At 41.8% G+C, this 10,667-nt stretch overlaps 1 protein-coding gene across 2 annotated transcripts in view; it reads right to left on the bottom strand.

Moving 5' to 3' along the window:
- EPB41L4A (erythrocyte membrane protein band 4.1 like 4A) overlaps positions 1-10,667 on the bottom strand; it is a 210,253-nt gene that overhangs the window by 17,125 nt on the left and 182,461 nt on the right. For both annotated transcript variants that reach the window (XM_006755289.2, XM_006755290.2), the window contains exons 17-18: positions 9,768-9,815; positions 8,776-8,853 (exon numbers count right to left, since the gene is read on the bottom strand). In XM_006755289.2, the coding sequence (XP_006755352.1) occupies positions 8,776-8,853; positions 9,768-9,815 (126 nt within the window). The remainder of the gene's footprint in view (positions 1-8,775; positions 8,854-9,767; positions 9,816-10,667) is intronic.

The following is a 10,667-nucleotide window of genomic DNA, read 5'->3' as shown; positions in this document are numbered from 1 at the left end:
TCTTCCGATTTTAAGTAATGGCACGCAATTCTGTGTGTTAAGGTACCACCTGGACCTAACAAAACCCACCCATGGACCACACTGAAGAAGTTCTGGATGTTCACTATATCGTCTTTTTGGTAACAAGGTAAGGTGTTGTAGGAGTGAAGGTAAGTGAGTGCATAATTAAAGCAAGTGCTTAATTAATGTGTAAATACTGTCTGGGATGCACTGCAACGCTGTGAAGCCATGAGTATTCCTTGCAAAAATTAAACACCTGTCATTTGAATATTTAACTTTTAATTTATGTAAATCCTCAGGAAACTGTTCCAGTGTGTTCATTTCACACACTAAGACTCCCAGGGTGTGGGAGAGAAGCACCAAATTACAAGGAAATCAACCCAATACTGGGATTGGATGAGGATAAATGCTTCAAAACCAAAATGAAGTGAACAGGTAAGTTTGGAGTCATTTCTCTCGCTAAACAGATGTCTTCTGGTTGCCCTGTGACAGCACTTAATATAGGCTGTGGTATGGATACTTAGATTTGCTTATAAATGCATATCGGTAGATGGATAGTAAATATTCATTTCACATATAACTTAGTGACAATGTAAGGCAAATTCAAGTAAAAATAAAACACAAGAGTACCTTCTGAGGCAGAAACTGTTTAAATCTCTCTAGATTAAGGAGGAATTGTGTTAAGTGAAAAATTATCTGTAACACACTTCAAACCCTTGAACTGTATATATTTCCTTGCTAAAGCTTTCCATTCTAACAGGCTATTTGAAAATTAACAGGCTACAGTCATAGTATGTTTCACAGATTCCTTCTCTCATGGCATGGGCAGAGGAAATTAAAATCCAACATATACTGCTATGGATCTCAACATTACAAGTATCTGAAGAAAAATAAGAGTAGGTAAACTGCTTGAGGACATAATTATTAACCATTGTTCGAAACACTCCAATTTGAAAATGCTATGTGCTTTTATATGTGTGTGCTTATATGTACTCATACATACATGTATTTCTCACAGCCAGAACATACACCTCAAACCATCTATGGATTCTGTGATAGTCTGATGGGGGAGCAGAGCTGGACTGAGGGATCCAAAGTTACATCAAGACAGTCAGTGGGGAAGTAGCGGCTGGCAAAGAGGCATCTCCTTTCCCCCAGGCACCCACACCTCACGGTGCCCTAACTCCTAATCTGCCAGAGCTTCCATGCTGAACAATATGGCTGCATAGTCATGGGCAGGACTAAATTTCACAATGTGCGTGTTTGTTTTGTCAGGAAATCAGCATTTTTATTTCTGAGAGGTCAAGCCTTATGAGCAAGGCTGAGGCCAGACTTTGGCAAACAGATTTTCCCCAGAGGATAGACATTTAAAAGGAAGCACAGCGAGTGTATGTGCATTCTTTTATCTATCTATCTATCATCTATCTATCCATCTATCCATCTATCTATTTTACTGTGCATTCTTTATTGTAGAATTTAACTGGCTACCTTCATACTAAGCCAGTGATGGCGAACCTTTTGAGCTCGGCCTGTCAGCATTTTGAAAAACCCTAACTTAACTCTGGTGCCGTGTCACATATAGAAATTTTTTGATATCTGCAACCATAGTAAAACAAAGACTTATATTTTTGATATTTATTTTATATATTTAAATGCCATTTAACAAAGAAAAATCAACCAAAAACAAGAGTTCGCGTGTCACCTCTGACACACGTGTCATAGGTTCGCCATCACTGTACTAAGCTCTTACCTTTATGAAGAAAATGAAAGCTCCTGAAACATGAGCCCACAGAGTCCCTGTACCTTGCTACTGATAAGAACTACATTGGAAGAAATTTCAGACTATGGCATGTTCCTGTAACTCTTCTAAAAGTCTAAAGCAAGGGCAGTGAAACCCTGGCAATGAATATCCTTGTGACCCACATGTTTAAAAGACAGATGCCCTCTACTGGCGACACTGCTTCATAAATATTCGAACGCTGCGCATTAAAAATGTAAGGCTCATTGAAGAGTCACAACAGAAGCACATTTTCCTGAGTAATGGTGGCGTGGCTGCCTTAGTCTGTAATGAAGTTTGAAATTACACCCTTACAAAAGGCTTCCAGTTAATGGTGCCTCATTACAAGAATGAAAGTGTCATTTCGCCCATCAATGAACTGTTCCAGAAAATACAGTGCTGCATGGAAAGGAAAATCCTAGGACTAGAAGCAAGAATATTATACCATCCAGTCCTTAAGAGGCAGAAGTTAACTATTTTGTTTATGCATGAATGGATAAATAAATCTTTAAATGTAAAATCTTTAAATCTATAATGCACCTTCTCTCATCCATCCTTAGGTGTGGGATACACAAGTGGAGGCTTTGCTTCTTTTCTGTGTGTGTGTGTGTGTGTGTGTGTGTGTGTGTGTGTGTGTTGTGTGTGTGTGTGTGTGAGAGAGAGAGAGAGAGAGAGAGAGAGAGAGAGAGAGAGAGAGAAGAGGGAAACATTGATGTGAGAGCAAAACATGGATGGACTGCCTCCAGCACATCTCCCACCAGGGATTGAGCCCACAACCTGGGCATGAGCCCTGACCAGCAATCAAACCAGCAACCTTTTGCTGCCCGGAACGACATCCAACCAACTGAGTCACACTGGTCAGGGCCTTCCTGCTATTTTAATTATGAGGTGTGGATTTACATTAAGAAAAACAGTACCTTTTAAAAAGTCAAAATGTGCTCTTACATGACAGTCATGAAAGTATCAAGGGGAAGGGGTCAATGGGAGAAAAAAAGGGGGGATGCCTGTAATACTTTCAACAACCAAAATAAAAAAAATTTTAAATGTCAAGGGGAAAAAAGAGTCCACTGTAATTTTCACTGGGGAAATGTTAAATTTCAAATGTTGCATTTAAAGTGAACCTCAAAAATGCTGTTTCCTTCCTGTATTCTTAGATGCAATAACTCTAAATTTATCACATTATACCTATTTTCTTATCTAAAACTATGCAGGGTTAATAGTTGGGGTAGGGAGCATTATGACAAGGCTTTTGTTTTTTAATGTGTAAGGAAGGGGGTTGCTTCAAAATAGAACAAATTTCAATGACATTTCAGGATAGAAGAATTCTAATATATTTCCCCGACGTCTCACCAAATTTCAACACCTTACTTTTCCTGGAGATGCATGCAATTTAGATTATAAGTGTATGTGACACTTAATTAAAGTCTGCAAAAGGTTTGAAGATGAAACGCCATATAATTGTTTGATAACAAAAATGAAGATAATGACTATTCCTAGTCTCTTCTTTCCTGTCTGCCCAATTATAGTTCGGCCTCTTCTGCAGAATTCTTCACATTAAATGAATTCTTATACAAACTCTCATGGGCTTTGCTCTCTACCTTTACCCAGGCGGATTTGTTCCTAATAGGACCATCCTTTACACCAGCTCTAATTCACTACTCATTCACTGAAATAAAGACCATATTTAATGCTGAACCTGAGAAATCTCACAAAGCAAATGTATAATGAAGCTCCAAGAATGTATGAGCAATACACGGCGCTCTGCCTGGTCCCCGCTCTGCCATTATCTGGGCAAATTGCTTATCTTCTTTGGTCAGGTGTCAGTTTTTCATCTACCTAATTATTGCGAAGATCCCGTCTAGCTTTAAACTCAATTTTTCTCTATTTGTGTTTTATTTCAAACCAGTCAGACACATTGAGACAAACCTCTACTCTTCATCTATGGCACGGCTTTCCAGACAATTGCTTCATATGACCACTCCATCGCTGATATTAAGTCTGCGGGTCCCAACTGACTGTAGCCTTGTGTTTCTCATCAACTGCACTCATTTTCGGATCTCCCGCTAGAAACCAACCTTCTTTTTCTTTTATTTTCAGTTTTTCTTCCCTAGGGAAATTTATGTTGGTTCCAGGCATCTGTCGACCTACTCCCTTTAGACCACCAAGCAAAAAATTCATTTGCTTTTCCCAACTTTCCCCCATCATCAATAAATTATTCTTATTTGCTCTTCAAGATGTTTCTGTCTCTTCCACTTATTCCTTATGCTCTCCCTGCAAAATAGGCTACCTTTTGGTGCAATTTCTCTTTCAAGCTCTCCTTCTGTTTTCCTAATTTTTCAACCTGCTTTGCCCTCGCTCAGTAATCAGACATCATCCTTCAGCAGCTGCAGCTTTGCACCGCCACAGTCATCTCTGTCAACTTTGATTATGCTCTGGAAGCCCTAATTCATCCATATCAAATGTCTACATTTTGGAATGACTTCTTAGAGTGGAAATCTGTAGCATGGCGAACACTGCTTCCATGGGCTTCGTATGATTGGTTCTCTCTGGGCCCATAATTTCTACCTGGTCTGCAGCCTCTACCTAAATCAGGAACAGGGCAGGAGGGAAGGCAAGCAAGGAAACAGTTACCCCCTTTCAGGCTATCTGAAAGAAATGCCCCACTGGTTTAAGCTTGCTATCATCCAAAACACATTTTTGTTTTGGTTTGCGTTTTCCCTTCGGGCACAGGGACAATAAAGTTCTTTTTTTAACCCCCCTGCAAAATCCTGCCAACATCAGGCCCTACTCAGATGCATCGTCCCTGTCAGCTGCAGAGCCACAGAAGACAGTTTCTTCTTCTTTTTAGGAAAATAATACAAAAGACCTTGTGGAACATATTTAAAATATTTAAAACCATCTTAATCCATTATTCAGATACAGATTCTAAAAGAGATCTAAAGGGCAGGAAGAAACTAACAATATTTACAGCAGGAAAATTTCATGTTAGAAACACGGACGTCCTTTTTGCTAAAGGGAGCTGGGCCCTGGCTTACAGACACAGCAGGGACTTCAGATAGCAGGGAGCAGTGCTGACTGCTCTCACTCATCCACAGTACCTGCCTGTACAGGGCACTTCCTACTTCTCAAAGCACATCTATTATCTCCTGGATGTTTACAAAGCTCTTGTGAGGCAGACAATACAGGTATCATTCCACTTTGCATATGGGAAAACTGAGATTCAGAGGGTAAGGTGACCAGCTCCTAGCCACAGAGTTCTCCAAAGCTGGGTCAAATTTATAGCGCAGGCTCCCTGATTCTTTGTTCTGTGCTCTACTGCACCCGTGTGTACACACATGCGCCCACACACAGCCTCACATACATAACTAACGAGTTTGTGATGCAAACATCCCAGGATGAAATCAGGGAAAGGTCCAAATGGCCTCCTGTTGCCAATTTACTCTAGTCCTGCTCTTGCTCCAGGCTTCTCATTTCTTTTATTCTTCTATTTTAAAATCCTCACATGAGGATATGTTTCCAATTGATTTTTTTTTTTTTAGAGAGAGAAACATCGATGTGAGAGAGGAACATCAATGGGTTACCTCCTGTATGCACCCCAACCAGGGATTGAACCCATAACCTAGGTATGTACCCTGACAGGGAATGGAACCTGCCACCATTTTTGGTGTATGGATGATGCTCCAACCAACTGAATCACCCGGCCAGGGCATCTTTTACTCTTGTAATCTTCGCCAAGCTCCAGAGTTACTTCCACTTGTATGCTTATGCAAAAAACACCAGACTGCTTCTCAAGTCGCTGCCCCTCCACCCCCTCCAAATCCCCCACTTCAAAATCCTAAAAGCCTAGCCACACATCAAAGCTAATGACTGGGTAATCCACATTCTCCCTGGTGAACGCTCAAAGGATGCTGATTCTCATCAATAGCACAGAGCGTGTTTTGCAGACTGGTTTCTTTGAATGTGCAGGATATTTTACTAAACTCAAGGTGTTTTCAGGGAAAGCTGGTTTGTGAAAGGTTTCCCTCTGGTAAATCTACTTCCTGGGTTCTCCTTCAATATACACCCTGGGCAAGTCCAGAGCACAACCCATGCACTCCAACCTCTAGCGACCAGATGGCTGACCCTGTGGATCTCAGGGATAAGATTCAAAGTTCTAACGAGTGGACCTGAATACAACAGGGCTGCATTTTGGGACCTTGCTGCAGGAAGCAGAGCATCATCCGGTTCGAGGCGGCTTGCCCCATTCTAGGGTCACCAGAGTCCTTTGATAAAAGCACAGAGGACTCTGTGGAGAGCCTGGCTGGGTCACACTGCTTCTGGGATAAGGAAGGGCAGATGAAGTAGAAGAGATATATCCTCTCCCCCAAAACAGAGTCTTCTGCACAAAGAGGAAGTCAGGAGAGGATTCTCCATCACAGACAGAAGACCCATTAGGACCGTCAGCAGGGCTGCAGTTTAAATACTCAGGCCTACGCATCCTGATGTGGAAGGAGTGGGTTCTGGCAAAATGTAAAAGGCAAATAATGGGATCGAGGGTTAGTGGAAGCACAGCATAACGCGTAAGTGGCCCCCGGAGGCAGCCGTGCTTGCAGCTTCTCCTGCACACCCGCTGTCACCTGCTGCATGAGAATCTGCAGGAGTGGGGATTGCAACTGAAAGACGTATTTCTTCCTCTGCCCACTGTTTTGCTGTGCCCCTGAGATCTAGACTCTAGACCTCATCTTTGACAGACACAGGCAACTTATGAAACCCCGGGGCAATATTTCTACAGGTAAAATGAGTCTGAAAGCCTCTGTGTCAGTGTTTTGAAAGTGATTTCTCATTAACAGCCTTCCAAAGCACATTAGCACTTACACGCTCAGAACCACCACCATTCTAAAATACACTACTTACACAATACAAAGAATCCCAACCTAAAAAGCTGTAACTGGGGTGGGGTGGGAGAGAAAGTCTTGAGGGAGAAAACACCTACAAGGAATACTGGAGCTGGTGTGCAAGTAGAACAGTAATGAGCTATTTAAGGACTTGCTGGCAACCCTTTAATAGTGTTTCATTTTGAACAGCAAATGTCACCATGAGTGCTTTTGGCCCCAAAAGACACTGTTTTTAAACAGGCCACCTTCTGAGAAGTTGAGACGATAGCGTCTATGAGCACAATTTAACCCCTTCCCCGGCAGAAACGTGTATACTCGTTTTCACAAAATGTTCTTTTTCAGTCGTTGACGAGTATACTAAGAAAATATGGTAAAAAAATATGGTTTATAGGAAGACGAGTTACAAACTGTTTTCATAACCAGCATCAAAAATACTATATAGAACCAAAATAAAAAAATTAGTCTGAAAAAGAAACGTTTTTAACAAAAAAATTGTTGGGGAAGGGGTTAAAAGATACCAAGCAAAAGAGAAACAAATTTGTTAAGATACTGGCTCGATCAGTGAGTACAGCCGTGTGTGTGGTCGGGGAGAAGGTGGGATATGTTGCTTTGTTTTGTGTTGTCTGTGAAGACTGTGAATTTTAGAGCAGGAAGAGGGGACCTCAGGGAGAGCTGCTCTCCACACTTGGGCTTTTACAGAAGAAACTGGATCATTTCCTTGAGAAGAGTGTTATAACACACTGAGATCTCACCTCTGTGCAGTGTGATTCCAGCCCCAAGAAGGCTCCACAGAGAAAGCTCGCCTAAGAACATGGTCTGCGCTCACAATGCTGTCTGGGCTATTATTGCACAGGCTTTGTAGTCGGAGAGGGAGGCCGATTCAGTGTGTGCCAAGCACAAGGGCTCTGAGCACTGACGAAGGACCTTGGAGATGATCCCTTCCAACTTCCTCATTTTACAGAAGATAAAAAAACGACCCAGAAAAGCAAAAACAACCGGGCCAGAGTTCCACCTCAGGTGAGAATGGGTTTCTAACAGTAGCACTACTGACATGTTTCCGGGGCCAGATATTTCTTGGTTGTGGGGGGCAGTCTGTACATTGTAGAATATTTTGCAGTATCCTGGTCTACAGCAATCCCCTCACCCAATTTTGACAATCAAAAGTGTCTCAAAACATGGCCAAATATCCTCAGGGAGTGGAGGGGAGGGCAAAATTGTCCCCCGTTGAGAACCACTGGGTTAGCAACTGGCACAGGAGCAACCGAATCCTTCTCACTCCCAACCTAGCACTATGAGAACACTTGTTTTCAAATAATTATTTTGCTACAAGTGAGAACTGATTAATGCATTAAGCCATCACTAATGCTGATTACATGTCAAATGATGTTATTAAAAAGCTCTTAAAAATGAGTCCTAAAGATATGAATAAACTGCATTTCCCCATCTAATTGTATGTGCCTGACATAAATATAAACACATATTTGCATATACATCTACATGAGGCTGAAACTATAGAATCCATACAACAATGAGTCCCTCATTTTTGGTTGGGCAAAATATAGTAACATCATGTTAAAAGATACTTCGGGGACACCAGCCGGTATGGCTCAGTGGTTGAGCATAGACTCATGAACCAAAAGGTTACCGCCTCAATTCCAGAGCAGGTCATATGCCCGGGTTGCAGGCTCAATTCCCAGTGTGGGGCGATTAATTATTCTGTCTCATTGATGTTTCCATCTCTCTCTCCCTCTCCCCTCCTCTCTAAAATCAATTTTTAAAAAAATGTATTAAAAAATACTTCAGGGAGAAACCCCTCTACTCACAGTAAAATTTCTTACTACCCTTGGACAAATTCACTACATGTTGTACCTAAAGATAGATCAACTTTGTTTTTAAGTAACAAGATGGAACCTCATTGTCAAACTGTTTAATTATCTTATTATAAAGATAAGAAACTCAGTTCAAAGAGCTCAGGTTTCCTAAAAGACGGCTTCAAAATAGTGCCAGATTTCTTAACCACAGGTGAGACAAGCCGGCTGAAAAATACACAGGACGCCCAGCTTTCACCACCGGCAGCAGCCTCTGCTTTTGCAGGTCCAGCTAGCTGTAATATTCCAGTATTACCTGTTTCTCTTTTTCCGGTGTTCTCGATTGGAATTTTCTGATTCACTACCACTGCTTGTGTTACAGCGCGAGCGGGACCTGAAGACAAAATAAGAGCAAAGGAAAAACGCACATTTAAGACAAATGGGAAATTTTAGAAAGGTTCATGTTGGTTCTTTGGAATTAATAAGATTACTAACCCAAACATAAGTAGCATCCCTCCCCCGGTCAGTGTTTCTCAATCCAGTCAGACATCTGAATGAGTCTAAAGAAGTGTGATTAGATTAAGGCGAATGTCACTATGCTCCCAGAAGGACCAAACAAGCACTTCCAACAGAAATCTGCCGTAAAGCTATAAGCCCCTGTGCTAAACCAAACCTCCACCCTTCATTGAGAGAGGCAGAGTTTATTTCCTCTCCCCTTGAATTAGTGCTCGTCTTGGGGCTGATTTTACCAACAGAATGAGGTGGAAGGAATACTTTCACAGTTCCAGGACTAGCCCTTAACAGGGCTGGTAGTTCCTGATTCCTCCCAGCCACCAGGGACCCTGGAGAGGGGCCCCAGGCCTCCAGGCATTCTGCCAGGCACCAGACAGAAATAACCCAACCTCAGCCACCATCCAACTGAAGTTTCGTCTGAACCTAGCAAAGCTAACTAGAAAAACTTCCTGTTCAATCAACAGAATTATAAAAGAGGTATAGGTGATTACTTTAAATACACCAAGTTTTGGAATGGTTTTAATGTAGCAGCAGATAACTGAGACAGCTCCTCTGGAAGCAGAAACGAGAGAAATTGCTAAGGGTGCTACAGAATGGAAGACTGAGACCCAGCTGACACCCATTTCAGGTTAAAGAACACATTTACAGTACTCTTAAAGCAGTCACTAATGAAACAAACAAGAAAGTCCCTCCTCTGGCCTCAGTTCTGAGCTCTGCTAATCTGTTGATCCTGCCTCCCTCTCCCAGGCCCTCCTTCCCATTTCGTTTTTTTGTTTGTTGGTTTGTTTTGTTTACCTTCTCCTTTGCTTTAGATCTGAGTCTTCACCACTGTTATGGGCTTTCCTATGGAAAACAAATAAATGAAGACATTAAAGAAAATAGAAAGTTATCAATTGGCTAAGGAAAGCACACCAAAAAGAGTTTCACTTCATGTATATGCTATATAGTCATTCGTTATCAAACATTGGAATCGCGCACATATGTCCATCCCTGCAATAGGTCCCAGAAATAGACTACCAATTGGCTTCAAGAAACCAGCAACCTAGTGGGGACTATAATAGTCTAAAATAAAAATGCACAACATGTCTGTTAAATTCCACTCATCCAGTGAGGCAGTTAGTCTGAAGTTTCAAGGTCTGCATTCCACCAAGCCAAATTCTGCCATCATCTGACATCAGCTCTCTCCTGGATGCCCTTCCCAACACCCTGGCTTCCAAGTCCCCTTGACCTTTTCTCTAATAATCTTTTCACAATAACGCAGCACCCACATCCTGGTCACACTTGGACCTTATCCTCTGTAACCACCTCTAGTCACTGCTCTCAGACCACAATCCCCTCCACCCCCACACTCCCCTTTACCACTTCTATTTACTTTCAAACAGCTTTGATGGGGTATCCTGGTTAAAATGTGAGGATTCTGGAGACAGACAACCTGAATATGAATCCAATCTCCTTCATTGATGAGTTGTGATTTAAATTATTTCTCTACTCAGTGCCTCCATTTTAACAGAACCTCCCACAAAAGGTTGTTATTAGGACAAAATGAATTAATACATTTAAAGTGTATAGAGTAGGATCTCTAGCCCATTGTGTGCACTCAATGAATGTTAACTGTTATTACTGCTCATTCAACTACTTCCATTCTACCTTTCTCTGACCTCAATAGGATTATGTGCCTATTGACTGTGATTATCC

This window comes from Myotis davidii, unplaced genomic scaffold (genome assembly GCF_000327345.1).
Source record: "Myotis davidii unplaced genomic scaffold, ASM32734v1 scaffold130, whole genome shotgun sequence".
Taxonomy (NCBI): Eukaryota; Metazoa; Chordata; class Mammalia; order Chiroptera; family Vespertilionidae; genus Myotis; species Myotis davidii.
The sequence above is the reverse complement of the archived record's forward strand: the minus strand, read 5'-3'. Positions and strand labels throughout refer to the sequence as shown.